Below are 20,932 nucleotides of genomic sequence, written 5' to 3'. Positions count from 1 at the left end.
GACACGGGCAGATCTGGGGGAGTGGGGGGGTGGACACGGGCAGAATGGGGGAGTGGGGGGGTGGACACGGGCAGAATGGGGGAGTGGGGGGGTGGACACGGGCAGAATGGGGGAGTGGGGGGGTGGACACGGGCAGATCTGGGGGAGTGGGGGGTGGACACGGGCAGACCTGGGGGAGTGGGGGGGTGGACACGGGCAGACCTGGGGGAGTGGGGGGGGTGGACACGGGCAGATCTGGGGGAGTGGGGGGTGGACACGGGCAGACCTGGGGGAGTGGGGGGGTGGACCCGGGTGGACCCGGGCAGACCTGGGGGAGTGGGGGGGTGGACACGGGCAGACCTGGGGGAGTGGGAGGGTGGACACGGGCAGATCTGGGGGAGTGGGGGGTGGACACGGGCAGACCTGGGGGAGTGGGGGGGTGGACACGGGCAGACCTGGGGGAGTGGGGGGGTGGACACGGGCAGACCTGGGGGAGTGGGGGGGTGGACACGGGCAGATCTGGGGGAGTGGGGGGTGGACACGGGCAGACCTGGGGGAGTGGGGGGTGGACACGGGCAGACCTGGGGGAGTGGGGGGGTGGACACGGGCAGACCTGGGGGAGTGGGGGGGTGGACACGGGAAGACCTGGGGGAGTGGGGGGGTGGACACGGGCAGACCTGGGGGAGTGGGGGGGTGGACACGGGCAGATCTGGGGGAGTGGGGGGTGGACACGGGCAGACCTGGGGGAGTGGGGGGGTGGACACGGGCAGACCTGGGGGAGTGGGGGGGTGGACACGGGCAGATCTGGGGGAGTGGGGGGTGGACACGGGCAGACCTGGGGTAGTGGGGGGGTGGACACGGGCAGACCTGGGGGAGTGGGGGGGTGGACACGGGCAGACCTGGGGGAGTGGGGGGGTGGACACGGGCAGACCTGGGGGAGTGGGTGGTGGACACGGGCAGACCTGGGGGAGTGGGGGGGTGGACACGGGCAGACCTGGGGGAGTGGGGGGGTGGACACGGGCAGACCTGGGGGAGTGGGTGGTGGACACGGGCAGACCTGGGGGAGTGGGGGGGTGGACACGGGCAGACCTGGGGGAGTGGGGGGGTGGACACGGGCAGACCTGGGGGAGTGGGGGGTGGACACGGGCAGACCTGGGGGAGTGGGGGGGGTGGACCCGGGCAGACCTGGGGGAGTGGGGGGGGTGGACCCGGGCAGACCTGGGGGAGTGGGGGGTGGACACGGGCAGACCTGGGGGAGTGGGGGGGGTGGACCCGGGCAGACCTGGGGGAGTGGGGGGGTGGACACGGGCAGACCTGGGGGAGTGGGGGGTGGACACGGGCAGACCTGGGGGAGTGGGGGGGGTGGACCCGGGCAGACCTGGGGGAGTGGGGGGGGTGGACACGGGCAGACCTGGGGGAGTGGGGGGTGGACACGGGCAGACCTGGGGGAGTGGGGGGGGTGGACCCGGGCAGACCTGGGGGAGTGGGGGGGTGGACACGGGCAGACCTGGCGGAGTGGGGGGTGGACACGGGCAGACCTGGGGGAGTGGGGGGTGGACACGGGCAGACCTGGGGGAGTGGGGGGGGTGGACCCGGGCAGACCTGGGGGAGTGGGGGGGTGGACACGGGCAGACCTGGGGGAGTGGGGGGTGGACACGGGCAGACCTGGGGGAGTGGGGGGGGTGGACCCGGGCAGACCTGGGGGAGTGGGGGGGGTGGACCCGGGCAGACCTGGGGGAGTGGGGGGGTGGACACGGGCAGATCTGGGGGAGTGGGGGGTGGACACGGGCAGATCTGGGGGAGTGGGGGGGTGGACACGGGCAGAATGGGGGAGTGGGGGGGTGGACACGGGCAGAATGGGGGAGTGGGGGGGTGGACACGGGCAGATCTGGGGGAGTGGGGGGTGGACACGGGCAGACCTGGGGGAGTGGGGGGGTGGACACGGGCAGACCTGGGGGAGTGGGGGGGGTGGACACGGGCAGATCTGGGGGAGTGGGGGGTGGACACGGGCAGACCTGGGGGAGTGGGGGGGTGGACCCGGGTGGACCCGGGCAGACCTGGGGGAGTGGGGGGGTGGACACGGGCAGACCTGGGGGAGTGGGGGGGTGGACACGGGCAGATCTGGGGGAGTGGGGGGTGGACACGGGCAGACCTGGGGGAGTGGGGGGGTGGACACGGGCAGACCTGGGGGAGTGGGGGGGTGGACACGGGCAGACCTGGGGGAGTGGGGGGGTGGACACGGGCAGACCTGGGGGAGTGGGTGGTGGACACGGGCAGACCTGGGGGAGTGGGGGGGTGGACACGGGCAGACCTGGGGGAGTGGGGGGGTGGACACGGGCAGACCTGGGGGAGTGGGGGGTGGACACGGGCAGACCTGGGGGAGTGGGGGGTGGACACGGGCAGACCTGGGGGAGTGGGGGGGGTGGACCCGGGCAGACCTGGGGGAGTGGGGGGGTGGACCCGGGCAGACCTGGGGGAGTGGGGGGGGTGGACCCGGGCAGACCTGGGGGAGTGGGGGGGTGGACACGGGCAGACCTGGGGGAGTGGGGGGTGGACACGGGCAGACCTGGGGGAGTGGGGGGGGTGGACCCGGGCAGACCTGGGGGAGTGGGGGGGGTGGACACGGGCAGACCTGGGGGAGTGGGGGGTGGACACGGGCAGACCTGGGGGAGTGGGTGGGGTGGACCCGGGCAGACCTGGGGGAGTGGGGGGGTGGACACGGGCAGACCTGGGGGAGTGGGGGGTGGACACGGGCAGACCTGGGGGAGTGGGGGGTGGACACGGGCAGACCTGGGGGAGTGGGGGGGGTGGACCCGGGCAGACCTGGGGGAGTGGGGGGGTGGACACGGGCAGACCTGGGGGAGTGGGGGGTGGACACGGGCAGACCTGGGGGAGTGGGGGGGGTGGACCCGGGCAGACCTGGGGGAGTGGGGGGGTGGACACGGGCAGACCTGGGGGAGTGGGCGGGTGGACACGGGCAGACCTGGGGGAGTGGGGGGGTGGGCCCAGGCAGACCTGGGGGAGTGGGGGGGTGGACACGGGCAGACCTGGGGGAGTGGGGGGGTGGACACGGGCAGACCTGGGGGAGTGGGGGGGTGGACACGGGCAGACCTGGGGGAGTGGGGGGGTGGACACGGGCAGACCTGGGGGAGTGGGGGGGTGGACACGGGCAGATCTGGGGGAGTGGGGGGTGGACACGGGCAGACCTGGGGGAGTGGGGGGTGGACACGGGCAGACCTGGGGGAGTGGGGGGGTGGACACGGGCAGACCTGGGGGAGTGGGGGGGTGGACACGGGAAGACCTGGGGGAGTGGGGGGGTGGACACGGGCAGACCTGGGGGAGTGGGGGGGTGGACACGGGCAGATCTGGGGGAGTGGGGGGTGGACACGGGCAGACCTGGGGGAGTGGGGGGGTGGACACGGGCAGACCTGGGGGAGTGGGGGGGTGGACACGGGCAGATCTGGGGTAGTGGGGGGTGGACACGGGCAGACCTGGGGTAGTGGGGGGGTGGACACGGGCAGACCTGGGGGAGTGGGGGGGTGGACACGGGCAGACCTGGGGGAGTGGGGGGGTGGACACGGGCAGACCTGGGGGAGTGGGGGGGTGGACACGGGCAGACCTGGGGGAGTGGGTGGTGGACACGGGCAGACCTGGGGGAGTGGGGGGGTGGACACGGGCAGACCTGGGGGAGTGGGGGGGTGGACACGGGCAGACCTGGGGGAGTGGGTGGTGGACACGGGCAGACCTGGGGGAGTGGGGGGGTGGACACGGGCAGACCTGGGGGAGTGGGGGGGTGGACACGGGCAGACCTGGGGGAGTGGGGGGTGGACACGGGCAGACCTGGGGGAGTGGGGGGGGTGGACCCGGGCAGACCTGGGGGAGTGGGGGGGGTGGACCCGGGCAGACCTGGGGGAGTGGGGGGTGGACACGGGCAGACCTGGGGGAGTGGGGGGGGTGGACCCGGGCAGACCTGGGGGAGTGGGGGGGTGGACACGGGCAGACCTGGGGGAGTGGGGGGTGGACACGGGCAGACCTGGGGGAGTGGGGGGGGTGGACCCGGGCAGACCTGGGGGAGTGGGGGGGGTGGACACGGGCAGACCTGGGGGAGTGGGGGGTGGACACGGGCAGACCTGGGGGAGTGGGGGGGGTGGACCCGGGCAGACCTGGGGGAGTGGGGGGGTGGACACGGGCAGACCTGGGGGAGTGGGGGGGTGGACCCGGGCAGATCTGGGGGAGTGGGGGGGTGGACCCGGGCAGACCTGGGGGAGTGGGGGGGTGGGCCCAGGCAGACCTGGGGGAGTGGGGGGGTGGGCCCAGGCAGACCTGGGGGAGTGGGGGGGGTGGGCCCAGGCAGACCTGGGGGAGTGGGGGGGGGTGGGCCCAGGCAGACCTGGGGGAGTGGGGGGGGTGGGCCCAGGCAGACCTGGGGGAGTGGGGGGGTGGGCCCAGGCAGACCTGGGGGAGTGGGGGGGTGGACACGGGCAGACCTGGGGGAGGGGGCGGGTGGACCCGGGCAGACCTGGGGGAGGGGGCGGGTGGACCCAGGCAGACCTGGGGGAGGGGGCGGGTGGACCCAGGCAGACCTGGGGGAGGGGGCGGGTGGACCCAGGCAGACCTGGGGGAGTGGGGGGGTGGACCCGGGCAGACCTGGGGGAGTGGGGGGGTGGACCCGGGCAGACCTGGGGGAGTTGGGGGGTGGACACGGGCAGATCTGGGGGAGTGGGGGGGTGGGCCCAGGCAGACCTGGGGGAGTGGGGGGGTGGGCCCAGGCAGACCTGGGGGAGTGGGGGGGGTGGGCCCAGGCAGACCTGGGGGAGTGGGGGGGGTGGGCCCAGGCAGACCTGGGGGAGTGGGGGGGGTGGGCCCAGGCAGACCTGGGGGAGTGGGGGGGTGGACACGGGCAGATCTGGGGGAGTGGGGGGGTGGACACGGGCAGATCTGGGGGAGTGGGGGGGTGGACACGGGCAGATCTGGGGGAGTGGGGGGGTGGACCCGGGCAGACCTGGGGGAGTGGGGGGGTGGACCCGGGCAGACCTGGGGGAGTGGGGGGGTGGACCCGGGCAGACCTGGGGGAGTGGGGGGGTGGGCCCAGGCAGACCTGGGGGAGTGGGGGGGGGTGGGCCCAGGCAGACCTGGGGGAGTGGGGGGGGTGGGCCCAGGCAGACCTGGGGGAGTGGGGGGGGTGGGCCCAGGCAGACCTGGGGGAGTGGGGGGGTGGGCCCAGGCAGACCTGGGGGAGTGGGGGGGTGGACACGGGCAGACCTGGGGGAGGGGGCGGGTGGACCCGGGCAGACCTGGGGGAGGGGGCGGGTGGACCCGGGCAGACCTGGGGGAGGGGGCGGGTGGGCCCGGGCAGACCTGGGGGAGTGGGGGGGTGGACACGGGCAGACCTGGGGGAGTGGGGGGGGTGGACCCGGGCAGACCTGGGGGAGTGGGGGGGGGTGGACCCGGGCAGATCTGGGGGAGTGGGGGGGGTGGACCCGGGCAGACCTGGGGGAGTGGGGGGGGGTGGACCCGGGCAGATCTGGGGGAGTGGGGGGGGTGGACCCGGGCAGACCTGGGGGAGTGGGGGGGGTGGACCCGGGCAGACCTGGGGGAGTGGGGGGGGTGGACCCGGGCAGACCTGGGGGAGTGGGGGGGGTGGACCCGGGCAGACCTGGGGGAGTGGGGGGGGTGGACCCGGGCAGATCTGGGGGAGTGGGGGGGGTGGACCCGGGCAGACCTGGGGGAGTGGGGGGGGTGGACCCGGGCAGACCTGGGGGAGTGGGGGGGGTGGACCCGGGCAGACCTGGGGGAGTGGGGGGCGGGTGGACACGGGCAGATCTGGGGGAGTGGGGGGGGTGGACACGGGCAGATCTGGGGGAGTGGGGGGGTGGACACGGGCAGATCTGGGGGAGTGGGGGGGTGGACACGGGCAGATCTGGGGGAGTGGGGGGGTGGACACGGGCAGATCTGGGGGAGTGGGGGGGTGGACCCAGGCAGACCTGGGGGAGTGGGGGGGTGGACCCGGGCAGACCTGGGGGAGTGGGGGGGTGGACACGGGCAGATCTGGGGGAGTGGGCGGGGGGTGGACCCGGGCAGACCTGGGGGAGTGGGGGGGTGGACCCGGGCAGATCTGGGGGAGTGGGGGGGTGGACACGGGCAGATCTGGGGGAGTGGGCGGGGGGTGGACCCGGGCAGACCTGGGGGAGTGGGGGGGTGGACACGGGCAGACCTGGGGGAGTGGGGGGGTGGACACGGGCAGATCTGGGGGAGTGGGGGGGTGGACCCGGGCAGATCTGGGGGAGTGGGGGGGTGGACACGGGCAGATCTGGGGGAGTGGGCGGGGGGTGGACCCGGGCAGACCTGGGGGAGTGGGGGGGTGGACACGGGCAGACCTGGGGGAGTGGGGGGGTGGACACGGGCAGATCTGGGGGAGTGGGGGGGTGGACACGGGCAGATCTGGGGGATTGGGGGGGGTGGACACGGGCAGATCTGGGGGACTGGGCGGGGGGTGGACACGGGCAGATCTGGGGGAGTGGGCGGTGGCGCCGCAGTGGCCCAGCTGCCAGTCTGCTGGACGCTCTCCTGCAGCCGCAGGCAGGGGAACGAGCGCCTGGCTGTGCTCCTTGCAGGTGCTGGCGTGGATGTCAATGTGTCCCCTGGGCCCGAGGGCCAAGCGGGGAGACACTACGAACCCAGGCAAACCCAGGCCACCCGGAACTCCGAGGGGCCGGACGGGCGAGAGCCCAGACCTCGCACGGGTGCTGAGGGCCGGCCCATAGCGTGGCCGGTGACGGGATGTAATTTACAGGTAATTACACTGAGGGCAGGAGGCGCAACAGCCCTGGGCACCTGTGTCAGAGGGAACCTAAGAGCTGCCTGAGGTGTCGCATTAGTGTCGCGGCTTTCTCACCTGCGCCTGCTGCGGCATCCTGTCACCCCCACCCCTAAGCCCCCCCAGGGGCCTCCTGTCACCCATGGCCCCACGCCCCCCAGGGGCCGCCACAGCCCCTCAGCTCTGAGCTCCTCTGAAGGGCAGATGGCGCCACAAATTCAACAGAAACAAATGTGGCGCCGAGCCGAGACGCGGGCCTCGGGTGGGCCGAGCCGGCAGAGGGGCCTGCACGCGGCTCGGTATGCCCCTCCTGCCCTGCGTGGGAGCTGGAGTCCCGGGCGGAGACCAGAGCCCGGCCCACTCGTGGTGCCCGCATGCCAGCTCAGGGCTGGAGGCTCAGGACACCCCGCTCCCCCCCCCCCGCCCCCCGTCCCCTCCGGTCTCCCTGGAAAAAACTGCATCAATATTGTTTACAAAAGTGCCCATGGGGAGGGGCCCGGCGTGCAGACCAGCCTCTGCCACGTGAGCTAATGGCGCCTGCGCAGTCAGCCGCGACTGGCGGCCCCGGAGTGTCCACGAACCTCGGACGGCCTGGGGCTGGGCAGCGAGAGCCCTGGGCCCCACCGGCCCCGCGGTGCCTTCCGCGTGGGGCAAGCAGACCTCCGAGTTGGCACAGGCAGAGCCAAGCTCGCAGGCCAGTGTGGAGCGGTGTGAGGTGCTGGCGGCCCCGTGGCTGGGCCGGGTGGCCCAGCAGCACTGCCCAGAGGGGCGCTTCTCTCAGAAGAGAAAGGGCGCAAGCAGCTGGCACAGGCAGCGTAACCGGGAGAGGCACCTTGGGGGGGGGGGGGGGCGAGCATCTCTGGCCCCACCTGTGTGTTGGCACAGAGTCTGGGCAGGGAGACCAGCGCCTGACCCTCGGCAGCCAGCAGGGTGATCCCACCCCACCAAGGGCCTCTATCCTGCCAGGGCTGGGTTGGGGGCTCTGCAGGGCGGGGTGGCAGCTGGGCGGCCGAGGGGGACCTGGGCTCTCTCCTTCCCGGGGGCAGTGGGGGGGGGGAAGGAGAGAGCCCAGGTCCCCCTCGGCCAGCCGCCATGCTGTGAGGAGGCTCAAGCAGCCCCATGGAGGCCCACACAGTGAGGAAGCCAAGCTTTCGGCCACGAGCACCGAGTGTCTGAGCAGGTCATGTGACCTCATCACAGGGCAGGAGACGGCCCTGTGGCCCAGCCTCGCGGGAAGACCCGGGCAGAACCCCCGCCCAGTGGCCCCCCCGAAAGGGCCCCAGGATCCCAGCCTTTCAGGAACTGTGGGCGGTGACCCGACTGTTCCGGGATGTTAAGTTTCACAGGAACTTGTTACACAGACAGAGAACTAAAGTGAGGGGAGATTAAGATGCAAATGAACCAAATGACCTCTAGACACGAAAACACAGGATCGGGAACAACATTCCCTGGGTGAGATGAAGCAGATCAGACTCGCCACCAACTTAGACACGCCACAACTTAGACACGGCCACAGAGACTCCAACCGACTCGGAAAGAGATCCCTCCCTCCCTCCCTCCCTCTCTCCCTCACACACACACACACACACACACACACACACACGCACACACGCACACACGCACAACCAGACCATCGTGACTGACAGGATAACACCAAGGAGTCCCAGTAAAGACGGGAAGAACAGAAACAGTAAAGAAACGAGAGACCAGCTTTCCAAATCTGATGACTGTAAACCCACATCCAAGCAGCTGGAGGGTCCACAGCAGGACAAACACACGGGCTCTTACATCAGCTCAAGGGACAGACCACGCACCAAGGACAAAGGGAAGGTTGGTGGCCCCGTGGCCTCCTGGGAGCCCGCCGCCCGCACACACTGACCCGGCCTTGCCCGGCTCTCGGGGAACTTGGAGGCCTCGCCCTCGGCAGTCACGGTCCCTCAGGCTCGGCCTCCTGCTCGCCCCTTTGGCCACGGGAAGCGGCTCGGGCCTGTCCCTCGCACGGGCACCTCGTCTGGGCGCTGGAGCTGAGGGGCAGGAGGGCAGACGGTGGCTCAGGGACAGAGCCGGAGCGAGGGGAGGGATCCACGTGGGCCTCTGGGCCACGCTCTCCCGGAAACAAGCAGGTGTCGAGGGCCTTCTAACTGGGGGCGCGGCCGTCTGCTGGTCGGGGGGCCGCAGAGCGAGCGCTCCGCTGTGGCTCGTAGGCGTGAGCAGGACGAACCGAGACGCGACAGTAGGTTCTCAAGCTCCCCAGCCCTCAGGGCTGAGCTCGAGAACGGCTGTGCCCGGACCCAGCACCTGGGGGACAGTGGCCCGTCTCCGGGAACCTGGTCTCCAGACGCGGGCGGCGATGCCGAGGGAACCTTGGGGGGCGAACAGCGGCGGGGCTGACGATGGTGAGCGACAGGTCAGTGAATGAAAACAGAGGGACTAGCTCAACGTCCGGCCACAGGGACTCACGGAATGGACTACGGCCCAACCACAAAGAGCACTTCCCGCACCCACACGTCCGACGGAAGGGACGTGTGACCGCGAAAACGCTCCTGATGCCGCAGTCAAGCCGGAGGCAGGGCAGAGTGGCAGATCGCGGCAGGATGCGCATGTGAGCTGGGGGCTGAGCAGGGGACACGACGGGGCCGCCAGCGGATGCCCACAGGCCCACGTCGCAGGACGGGGCTACGAGGACTCCGGGGTCGCTCCGCGCACTAGTTACATACCCACAGACTTTCTAGCTGCTCAGAACCCGGCGCTCAGGTGGTGTCGGCTCGGACAGCAGGCAGGCCTCTCCCACTGCCCACACGCCTCGAACCGCGGACCCAACGCGGGGTCTCAGAACAGGCGGGAAGGGGCCTCCCTGCCCCACCTGCAGGGGTGGTCCTCTCAGACCGGCCCTCTCCCGCTGAGGGAGGACGTCGGGACGCTGTGGCCTCGCTGCCCGGCCCGTGGCTGGAGCAGGAGCTGCGTGGCCACCAGGGAGGGCACCGGGGATTCCTGGGACACATACGGGGGCCCTGGCCCACACGTCACAGACCACCTGCTGTACCCTCCAGGAGACCCCGGACAGGAAACGGTATGCGCTCTGGTTCCCCACCCCACGGGCTGCCCACCGCCCCCCCGGGCTGCCGGCCCCACAGGCTGCCCACCGCCCCCCCCGGGCTGCCGGCCCCACGGGCTGCCCACCGCCCTCCCGGGCTGCCGGCCCCACGGGCTGCCCACCGCCCTCCCGGGCTGCCCACCTCGCAGGGACCAGCACGTGCAGGACCTGGTGCTCGCGGCCACGAGTCCTGGTCCCGTGCCGCCTGCTGACAAGCGTGGCCGGCAGACATGGCCGAGGCGTCTGCGCCCTCCTGTCGGCCGGGTCCCAGCCCTGGCTGCTCGTGACAGGCAGCGCCCGGGGATCCAGCTGCATGCCAGGCGGCAAGGGCCCCTCCCTGCTCTCCCGTCACCTCAGCCCCGTGGGCACTGCCGGCATTGGACACCCAGCCTGTCAGGGACGGGACGGCAGTCACAGAGGAAGGTGTCGCCCAACAAGGGGCCCAGCTGCCCTCCAGAGATGACAGCCAGGACCGGAGCCGTGTGCTGCCGCAGCTGTGCAGGAGCGCTCAGACCTCCCGTCACCAGCGCGCAGCCCCCCACCAACCAGAGGTGTCCCCAGCTTGGCATGGAGGCCCCCCGTAACCAGAAGTGCCCCCCAGCTCGGCGTGGAGCCCCCCTGACTACAGGCGCCCCCAGCTCGGCGTGCCGCCCCCTGACCAGGCCCACCTTGAAGACCAGGCAGTCGTCCTGGCGCTCGGCGTACATGGAGGTCAGCCGGTACTGGCTCTCGCGCGTGATGTCCACTTGGTAGCCGGTGAGCGTGTAGCAGACCTTGCGGAACTCCTGCACCTTGGCCTGGAAGACCTCCTTCAGCCGCTGGTTCCTCAGCTCCGCGCTCTCCACCTGCTTCCTCAGCTCTGCGGGAGGGGGCACGGCCTCAGTCTCAGCAGGCCCGGGCGGGCAGCGCGGGGCGAGGGCAGACCCGCCACAGGCAGCACGCCTGGGGGCTCAGCCGCCGCGTGACAAGAACCAGCTGCCCGGGGCCTGGCTGCTGTGGTGCCGGCAGTGCCGGGCTGTGACCGGCAGCAGCGAGGGAACAGGGACCGAATGCGAGCCTCCCCCCCCTGCCCAGCTTGGGCCCCACGCCTGGCCTGGCTCCTTCCACACAGTGGTTACCACGGGCCCACCCAAGGTGCCTCCCGCGTTAGACTGACCTGTCCCCGCTAACAAGCGAGGCTGGCCCACGGAACACATGCCGTTGTCGCGTGCCAGGCCCCTGCCTGGGCTGGGCCGGGAGCCCTCCAGGCGAGCCAGGAGGGAGCCCAGCTGGCCGGGCTCGGAGTGGTCAGCCTGATTTGAGTCCTGCCCTCCCTGTGGGCTGAGTCCCAGGACCCCATGTGGCAGGGACGGGCAGTTCCCCAGGTTGAACCTCGGCCCCACAGAGTGGCTGCCTCGTCTGCTCCCGCAGGGTTGAGTCAGCTGCTGAGAGGAGCAGACGCAATCAGGGCACTTCCTGGAGGTGTGTGTGGGGGGGGGCACGGGGCCCACATTCCAGGGAGAGAGGCCACCGAGACTCTCCCCCGGCCCTTCCCACCTCCCCCTGGAGCCCATCACGTGCCTCTGGCGGCCAGGGCTCACCGGCACGAAGCCACCTTCAGGGCGGCTGCCAGGCCCGTGCCAGGCCCCGGGGGTGAAGGCAGAGAGAGCTGTGGGGTGTGGGCTCCGCTCTCCAACAGCTGGCGACGGGTGCCAACCCTCCTGGTGCGCACAGGGACACGGGGGTTTACCGTGTGGCCAGGCACGACACAGGCAGAGCTGTCCGAGCCGGGACCAGGCTCCCCACAGCCGCTGCCTCGCACGCTCTGGGCACCAGGCTCTGAACACACACCCAGGTCTCCACCGCCTGCTGCTCTGCGGGCAGCCTGCCCTGGCCCGTCCGGCTCCGCATGAGGAGCCTGATGCCAGGGCGCTGCTCTGCCCGCCCAGGACGGGTCTGTCTGCAGAGAACCCCTCGGCATTTCCCCGGCGGAGGCGGCGGGCCTCGGCTGGCCTCAGGCGTCTCGTGGGAGAATGACATTTGGTCACCGCTGCAGTCTGACCTTGAGCGCTGCCTGCTCCACGGCCACGGCCCCGGGTGGACGGGCTCCCGTGCAGAGCGAGGGCCTCGCCCAGGGGAGGGGTGGGCATGGCCATGTGCACCCTCGCGGCCAGGGACCCTCACGCCTCCACAGGCGGGCCTCGTGCTGCCTGAGGGGCGAGAACAGGGCTGGGAGAGGGCCAGCGCCCCAGGCGACGTCTGGGGTGGCCCCGGGGCCAGGGGAGGCCCAGGCGGGCGGCTCCCAGGCAGGGCCTCAGTGGTGAGGGAGCCCAGGGAGAGGCGGGTCGGCAGTCTGCTCTGAGCTCTGCCATTGTCCTTGTAGCTCAGTCGCTTACACCAACGTGGACAGGCAGGTCCCACGCCGCGTGGGTGAAGTAAGTAACGGACGGGCCTCGCCCTGGACGTGCCGTGGCTGTGGCACAGCCTCCTCCAGAGAGCGCAGGCTTCCTGGGGCCCGGCGGCCACGGGCCAGACACCCTGGGTGGTGTGGCCGCCCTGCACCCACCATGGCCGCTCCGTCGGACCACAGGCGGCAGACAGAGCCAAGGAGCACCAGGCGGCCCTCAGGTCTGCGGAAGGCTCTACCCAGGGGTGTCCCAGGCCCCTTGGAGCGAAGCCTTCGCACTGGGCCCGGCCGCCTGTGCTCTGGGCAGCGGGTGGTCAGCCCGGATCAGGCCCACCTCGGAGCCCTCGGTGAGGCCGCGCCCTGCCTGGCGGCTCTCCCGTCCTCCTTTACCTGCTCTTTGGGCCCCGCCCTCCACACACTGACCAGCAGGCGCTGCCGGAACCACCTCTTCTGCCTGTGCCACGCCCGCCCTCCTCACCTGCCCCCGCAGCCCTCGGCGTGGCCCCTGCACGTCCTGGTGAGGGACAGGGACAGGGAGGGAAAGGGGCGTCTGTGCGGAACGGCCGAAGGAGCCGCAGGCGGGTCAGGGTCCTGAGTGGGGCCCCAGTGCCTGCGAAGACGGCGGAGGAAGGACCACCGTGGGGACAGCCGTCACCAGGCGGGAACGCCAGCCTTGACGGGGACACACGGGAGCCGCTGCTCAACGTGAGGTGCTGGGTCTGGAGGGGTGAACAGTGTCCCCGCACCTGAAGGCGCCTGGGGAACAGTCCGCGCCCCGAGGTGGTCCCTGCAGCCTCTGCTCGCAGGACCGGGTGGCTCCGAGCGGAGGCCTGGCCCAGGGGAAGCAGCCGGCACCCGCGGGAAGCACGAAGCGCTGCGGGGCGGCTGGCGCTCCTGGGCCACGCGGGGCTGTTGGCTCTGCTCGGGCCCAGAGCTGGGCCGAGCTTCTACCCTGCCAGGGCTGAATTATTCATGCCTCGTAACTCCTAAACTATTTCAGTTTTACATTTTTAAATATTTAATAATTAGGCATCAAATATTTATGCAATTTTATTAGCAGCAGTGGGAGTCGGTGCTGCAGGCCTGTGACTGGTTTGCACCGGGGCTGGCTGGCCACGTGGAGAGGAGGCAGCCGGCCTGGGCGGACGGAGGTCCCGGAGACCACCAAGGAGAGCAGGGTTGGGCACTGGCACATGCTGACTCCTCCCACAGGCGGCCTTCCCGCCCCAAACCCACACCCAGGGAGGGGCCCGGTGGCGGGCAGGCAGCGAGGGGCACATGGCCGTCTGCCGAGACCCGCGCCTGCTGTGCCAGCCGGGCCTCACCGCCGCACAGCTCTCAGGCAGGGAAGCCTTTCCAGGAAAGGGCGAGGCGGTGCCACCGTCCCAGCGGCTGGCTTCACTGACGGGCATGCGACCTGCCACGGGCAGAGCCTCCTGCCTCCCCGGCGGGCTCGCCTGAGCTGCCTGCAGCCCGCCCTGGGCCACAGTCTCCACATGAGCCCATGCTCCTGCTGGGCCGGAAATTGCACGTTTCACACTCGAGAGACACTTGCCCTGGAATTACACGCAGATGAGCGGCGCCTGTGCCTGGCGTGTGCCTGGGTGGCTCAGTGCCGGCATTCACATGGGGCGTCTGTGTGATTAACGGCTCACCCAGCAAACAGCTTGTCACCTTGCACAAAAATGATCTGCAAAGACCAGCAATTACAGCCCCGGTTATGGGGTGGGAGGTCCTGGGGCGACAGGCGGGCGCTGGTGCCGCATCATATTCTCGGGGGACTCCCTCCCCCGCTCAGAACAGAGAGAGCCAAAGCCCCGAGGGTGGAGGTCCGTGAGCCTAACGTGCCAGGCTCCCAGCCCCGGCCTTTCGGGAGTGAGGGGCCAGCTGAGCCTGAGAGGAAGCCCCCCCCCCCCGGCCCTCATGGGGCCTCTGACAAATGTGGGGACAGGCCCAGAGGTGGGCGTCACCAGCCAGGGAGTGAGAGCCAGGCACCGAGGCCAGGCCGCCAGGAGGGGCCCGTCCCCCAGGCCACAGGGCAGCATGAGCCCTGCTGGGAGGACCGGCCCTGCACACAGGCCCTGTGACCCCAAGTGCGGTGTCCTCACAGCACGCACCTCCTCGGACTCAGGGTCACTCCACTCTCTGCTGTTTGGCTTCCATGAGAGCGAGACCGGGCTGCGCGGTCCTCGGCTGGCCCCCAGGTCGGACCGAAACGCTCACTCCGTGACGTGTGACTCACCTCTGGGCTTGCACGTGGCGCTGCCCAATGAAGGAGCAATGCCCTCACCTCCCCTCACAGCAGGGGCGCCGAGGACCCAGAGGGAGGAGCCAGCTGCCTGGCCATGCGCACCACAGAGCCAGACGCACCAGGAGGGGCCCTCGACCGCGCCGCACGCATGCCGAGATGTGCACGGCACGGACACCACGCTGGGCCCCGCTTCCAGCACCTTCTTTCGCACCCGCCCCAGTGGGTGGCCGTGAGCTGAGTGGGCAGCACAGGGGAGGGTGTGTGTGTGGGGTCCTGGCTCGCTGGCCCAGGAGGGGCGGGTGGGTGCGTGAGGAAGGTGATAGTCCCCCCCCCGCCCCCGCACGGTGAGCGTCCTTCATTCCTGGCAGGCAGGGGCCTCCAGAACCCGGGCGGTGCCCTCGGAAGGGAAGTCTTTCGGGCTCATCTTTTATTGACAAAGTCACTGGAGTCAACCCGTCTGCTTTCCTACGAGACGAGCGTCCCCCCTCCGCCCAGACGGGAGTCTATGCAAAAGGCTAGTGCAGGGGGCAGCGCGGCCTGGGCCACAGGGCTCCTGCAGACCCAGCAGACGGAGGGAGGGGACCCGAACAGGTCAGCAGCGGCAGCAGCCGACGGGAGGGGTGGGAGGCCGAGGAGGACAGAGGGCTCTCGGGGGCCGAGGGCCGCAGGGGAAGGACCCGCACCGGCAGATGAAGCCGGGGTACAGCTCCCTGAGGGTGGGCGGGGAGGCGTCCACGGGAGCTGGGAGAGGACTGACCCTGGCGACCCTGGGTGCCAGCTGTCACCGCCAAGGACACGCCGCAGCGAGGCCTTCGCCCTCTGGCCCGGACAGGAGCCTGGTGTCTGGGCTCCATCCCAGAGCCCACGGCCCCGGCGGCACCTACGGACCTGTCCCAGCTCACTGCGGCCCGCACTCCCTCCTGAGTCCCAATCGCCCTGAGGGGGGCTGATGGCCGGGCGGGCGGGGCTGGCCTCCCCGACAGCAGGCCCGAGGGCGTCACAGGGGCAGCTGCTCAGGACAGTGAGCCAGGGAGCTGTCAGTGCCTGGAGTTGGCCGTGCGAGCGGTGTGCCAAGGCCTGCTGTCTGGGAGTCCACGGCGTCCTGAGAGCCTAGAAGGGGGAGGTGTCGGGCAGGGAGTGGGGAACCCACCAAGGAGCGTGGAGACCCCGCGGGGCTCCCGTGCTGCTGCCAGGGCCGAGGCAGCTGATTTCCCCGGGAGCGTTGCCCCTGCCGTGGGCCCCGTGATGGCCCTGGCCAGGCCGCAGGCGCTGCCTCCTGTCCCCACAGCGAGAGAAAGGCTGGGGCACGGGGAGGCAGGCTGGTGCCTGCGTGTGCGGCGCAGCCTGGCCTGCATCAGGCCCTCCGCAGAGCCAGGCCAGCTGCAGCGGCAGGGCCACCTGGGCCCTGGGCACCGGCGCGGAGCCGGCAGCTGGGGCCGGGCAGCGGGGCCTGAGGGCAGCTGCCCCTGCCGCCGCCCGCCCACGCAAAAACCCAGTGATTTAAGCTACACGGCTCCGTTCAGCCCCCGTTAGTCCCTCACGGCGGCGTTGTCCTTACTGCCTGACGCTGGGACAAACAGTGCAGGGAAGCCGGCGGGCACAGTGGGTACAGCGCCACCCAGGCAGCAAGGCCCTGTCTGGGAGCAGCCGAGGGGGGCATGCTCCCCGGCATGAGGGCGGCCTGAGGCCTGTCGGGGGCACTGCCCACCGACTCTGGTGGAGGCCCCGGCGCCTCGCCACACACCAGCGCCTGCCTGCCTTCCCTGCCTGAACCGCGGGGACTCTGCTGACGCAGGGGCGGCGCCTCCTCCTGCCGGGGCTCAGCCTGAGACCGAGCCTCAGAGCGGCTCCGGGCGGGGGGAGGGAGAGGGGCGTGGGGGTGGGCCTGTGGGACAGTGACACCGAGGAGGCAGCGTCCCCGGAGGGCGTGTGGGGAAAACACGACAGCCTCGCAGCAGCACAGGCCGAGCCGCGTGGCTGACCACAGGCGTCACGAAGAACGGGAGGAGCAGATGCGTGGGGCCGGGGTGCAGAGGGACGCGAGGGCGCTTCCCTGCTCCTGGAGGCGCGGCTCCCGCAGGAAGGCCTGACCTCGCCCTGGGCCGGGTGGGTGGGCGCGCATCCGGATCAAGTGCCTGCAGAGCGGCGCTGCGTGCGCGAGGGGCCCGCACACAGCTGGGCCTGGGCCTCACCCTCCTGCAGCCCCCGTGTGCCATGCGGGAGGAGTGCCAGGTCTGCCACCAGGCCCTCCTGGCGTCCTCCTCCCAAGGCAGAGCGGGTGGCATCCAGGGGAGCCGGGCACCCACCACGCTCCCCTCTCCTCTGGAGGCACCTCGGCATCACTGTGCCAGCCGGGGAGGGACAAGTTCGAGCACCTCACAGCCGCTCTGCGAGGTGAGTGACTTTACTAACACTCTACCTCAGGAGCCCCGAGGATCGCCGGGCCCAGCCTGGGTACGCGGAGCCACGCGAGGGCCGGAGGCAGCGGGAGGCTGAGGTTTCCGGGCCTGGATCGGGTCAGCAACCCGTTAAAGGTCCAGAAACCCCCACGAAGAGCTGTTCCTGCCTCACGGGAATGCAGGTGGGAGGGTGGGGCCTGGTTCTGCCCCTGGTGCCCGGAGCAGCCTCGCACCGCCCACCTCGCAGGCGGCACCGCCCACGCCCACCCTCCATCCCCCCGCCCGCTGCCGCTCCACGCCCTGGCACCGTCTGCCCACGGACCCTTGGTGCACCTGCCAGGGCCCCGGCCACCGCAAGCCCAGCTGCTCTCGGCAACACCGGGCCGCACAGCGGGTGCACGGCAGGCTGGCCTGGAGTCCAGAGCGAGGTGGACCGTGTCTGGGGTGGGGCACTTGCTAGCAGCTAGAAGCTGGAGCCCTACTCTGGCCACCAGGGAACCCGGTCGGGGTGGACAATGGCAAGGCCTCTGCAACGGGGAGGTCATGGGTCACAGCCAGGAGCTGGTCCCGCACGGAGCCTCATCCATGGTTCTGCTGACAACTCAGAGCCGCCCGGCGGGAGTCAACAGAGGCCGGCGGAGGCCACGCCGCTCACCTGCTGCCGCCTGTCCGCCGGGGCTGAGGGCGTCAGTGTGGTGCCTGGCTGTCCTCACACGCTCCCTCCAGGGCCACGGCTGTTGGGACCCTCCTCACAGGCTGCCCTGAGCCCAGAGGCGGCAGAGTGCCGGGCACCTCCAACTGCCAAGAGGCTGCAGTGCCCTCTGCCCAGGTCCCACGGGCACTGTGTGCAGTGACTCTGGGAGGCCTGGGACCCCACGGGCGCCCTCCTTCGCGCTGGGGATGCTGAGGCCGGACCTGCGCCCGTGCACTCCGTGAGGCCTGGGAGCAGACGCCGAGGTCACGTTCCTGGAGGTGGCGTGCTGTGCCCAGAGGTGGCGCCCTGACTGGAGAGGGCAGCGCGTGGGGGTGCGTGGTAGAAAGCGCTGTGTGGCCGCTGTGCGGAGGCCCCGCCCGTGGAAGATGCCCAGCCCCAGGGAGCATGGGTCTGTGTGGCGGGCGGCACGGGGACACTGAGACGCACTAACTTGTTCCGGGCCTGGGAAGCCTCGGCCGGTGGCTTCTCCATTGCAGCTCTGCAGGCCCGGCCTCCAGACCTGCCCGCCCCTCCCGCGGTCTGGCCGCCTGCACAGGACAGACGGAGAGGTGGACAACAGACACCCAAGCCACCCCCGTGGCCATCAGGCCGGGGCAGGCCTACCTGCCACCTCCTTGGACGAGGGCAGACACGCGGCCTCCAGGTCGGCGGGCATGGGGCCGCCCCGCTCCAGGGCGCACACCAGCTTCCGCAGCTGCTCACACTCCTCCTGCAGCCGCGCCTGGTCCTGGCGGCGGCTCTGCTGCGCCTCGCGGGCCGGGTTCGCGCTCAGGTGCAGCACTTTGGTCTTGCTCTGGTCGTAGTCACCCTGCGGGACACGGGTGTCAGCACAGCGTTCGGAGAATGCGGGAGAGTGGGCGCTGTTGATGCCAGACCACGGGCGTGAGGTCAGGATCCTCTCGTGGGGGGCGGACACCACGCTGGCCGTGTACGGCCCCTTGGGGAGCCACGGTGCCGGCACTGACCTCGGGGGAAACAGGAGACGAGACCTCCCCATACCCCCGGGACAGTGTGGACGCTCGGGACCCGAGGCCCTTCTCTCAGCTCTGACCACCGGGGGGCACGGGCCGTGGTGGCATCTTCCAATCACTCTCCTGCGAACCGTCCACGGACCTGCTCCCGCTCCCCTGCAGGCCGCCCCCTGGCCGCCCATCCCTCCAGGTCACAGGTCACAGCCGGGAGCTGGTCCCACTGGAGCCCCGTGTGCGGGAGACGGATGGAGCCAAGGATGATGCAGCGTCACCGAGAACGGAGGACACTGCCGCTCCCCTCCACACGCTGCCCTGGGGACGCCCTGCACGCTGGGCGCGCTGGTGCCAATGCTGATGCGTTCTCCCTGCAGCCTCGGGCCCTCATTTGTGTGGTTTTTTTTAAAAAAATATATTTATTGATTTCAGAGAGGAAGGGAGAAGGAGAGAGAGATAGAAACATCAATGATGAGAGAGAATCATTGATCAGCTGCCTCCCACACACCCCTTAGTGGGGATCGAGCCCGCAACCCAGGCATGTGCCCTTGGCCGGAATCGAACCCGGGAGCCCCCGGTCTGCAGGCGGACGCTCTATCCACTGAGCCAAGCCGGCTAGGGCGTCGGGCCCCCGTTTGGATGACCTTGGCAGTGAAGGCAGCTGCTGGGGTGGGGGAGGGCGCCCTCTGCGGGATCTGTCTGGTGCTCTCGTCCCGGTTCCCGGGGCTGGGGTGTGGGAGGAGACGCCCGTGGAGGGGATTCTGCAGGAGACGTGTCCCCTCCCAGCTGTCTGTCCGACGCTTCACCGGCCGGTACTGAGTGTGGCCTTCAGTCCCGCTGGATTCACGGATCAGCACGACTTATCTGTGCTTTGGCGGCGGGAGCGCTCTCCTGGCCCCGTGGCCCTGACGCCCGGGGGTTCATGGTGGGCACGTCTGGCCGTCAGGCATCAGAAGGTGCTGGGGGCCTGTCCTGTGTGTCCCAGACCCCCAGCGGCCTGGCCTGCCCAAGACCCGCCTCTAGTGGGCGTGGCGCTGAGTCCGGGCACCTGTGTCTGCCAGGTCCGTGACACGCCTGAGCCTGCACCTGGCCACGCAGGTGGGAACCCCCTGAAAAGGAGGCCACGAAGAGAACATGTCTCCAGCTGCCATGGCCCAGCCGGCAGGTCCCTGTGTCAAAGCTGCGCGAGGCCCAGAGGCCAGAGGGGCTGCCCCCGGCGGGACGTCTCGGCTGCTGGGAGCCATGGGTCTTGGTCTGTGTAACAAAGCACCAGGTAACCAGGGGCACCTCCCGCGGCCCCCAGGCCTCCTAGTCCCACCCACAGGGCTGGCGCCTTTGGGACTCTCCCAGGTGAGAGCAGGGCCGAGGGGCCGCGACGGGCCGGCACGTGCAGGTGCCGTCTGCCCAGCTCTCCCGGGAGCCGCGTGCCTGCCGGGCTGGAGGGCGGGCCCACAGCTCTGCTTGCTGAGGTGGACGACGGTCACTGATGTGGGCTGAGCCACGACTGTCCCCAGCTTGGCGACGGGGTCGAGGAGCAGGCCCCCAGCCCTGTCCTGCTGGTCCCCAGGGGAGGGAGCCGGCCTCTCCTGTGGTCGCTGCTGTGGCGCAGGGAAGGTGGCGCCAGGACGAGCGCCGAGGGGGCTGCGCCGTGGAAGACGAGCAGGTGGGAGAGGAGACGGTGGCTCCACTGAGCTCTGCTCTGGACCCGGCTGAGGGGACGGGACGGGGCTGCAATAACCCAATGGCCCGCTGCCCGGTGTGACCAGCGCAGAGGCCTCCCAGACGCCACGAGCGCCTCCGAGGGAGAGTGCTGGCCCCACGGGCGGGGAGTGCTGGCGCCTGCTCAAGAGCACAGTTAACTTAAGACCTGCCAGGGGCTGAGCTCCGGGGCAGGGCCCACACGGCGGCCACGGTGGGCTGCGTGGTACCAGGGGAGTGTCAGCCACGTGATTCTGAGGAGACGAGGTGGGGGGTCCCCAGTCCAGAGAGGGTAAGAGGTGTGCTCAAGAGCACAGGCGGGTGGGGCAGGGCGGGCTGGCCCGCATCCCTCCGCGGCGTGGGTCTCTCTTGGCTCAGGCTCCGTGCAGGCCCAGGTGAATGGCCGTGCCCCTCCGCGTCCAGGACCCTGGGAGCGCCCGAGACCCGTGGGCCGGGGTGGGGAGTGGCGGCACCGCCCTCACGTGCTCGTGGCCTACACCTGTGCTCGCTGGGCCTGCTTCCCTCTGTGCAAGGCAGAGGCTGGTGAACTTGATCTTCGAGGATGCGGTGAGGACAACCCCCGAGCCCTGCCTGGCTGAGGATGGACCTGCTGGGAGCGGCCGGCCAC

The 20,932-nt window shown here is 70.9% G+C and overlaps 1 protein-coding gene across 3 annotated transcripts in view; it reads right to left on the bottom strand.

Moving 5' to 3' along the window:
- The window catches only part of MAD1L1 (mitotic arrest deficient 1 like 1), a 160,217-nt gene that overhangs the window by 9,217 nt on the left and 130,068 nt on the right, over window positions 1-20,932 (bottom strand). For all 3 annotated transcript variants that reach the window (XR_013813608.1, XM_079772904.1, XM_079772905.1), the window contains 2 exons: window positions 18,245-18,449; window positions 10,559-10,749 (listed from right to left, as the gene is read on the bottom strand). Coding sequence is in view for 2 of the 3 variants with exons in the window: in XM_079772904.1 (XP_079629030.1) it covers window positions 10,559-10,749; window positions 18,245-18,449 (396 nt within the window). In the remaining variant the exon portion in view is untranslated. The remainder of the gene's footprint in view (window positions 1-10,558; window positions 10,750-18,244; window positions 18,450-20,932) is intronic.

This window comes from Cnephaeus nilssonii (assembly GCF_951640355.1).
Source record: "Cnephaeus nilssonii genome assembly, chromosome: 5".
Classification (NCBI taxonomy): Eukaryota; Metazoa; Chordata; class Mammalia; order Chiroptera; family Vespertilionidae; genus Cnephaeus; species Cnephaeus nilssonii.
The sequence above is the reverse complement of the archived record's forward strand: the minus strand, read 5'-3'. Positions and strand labels throughout refer to the sequence as shown.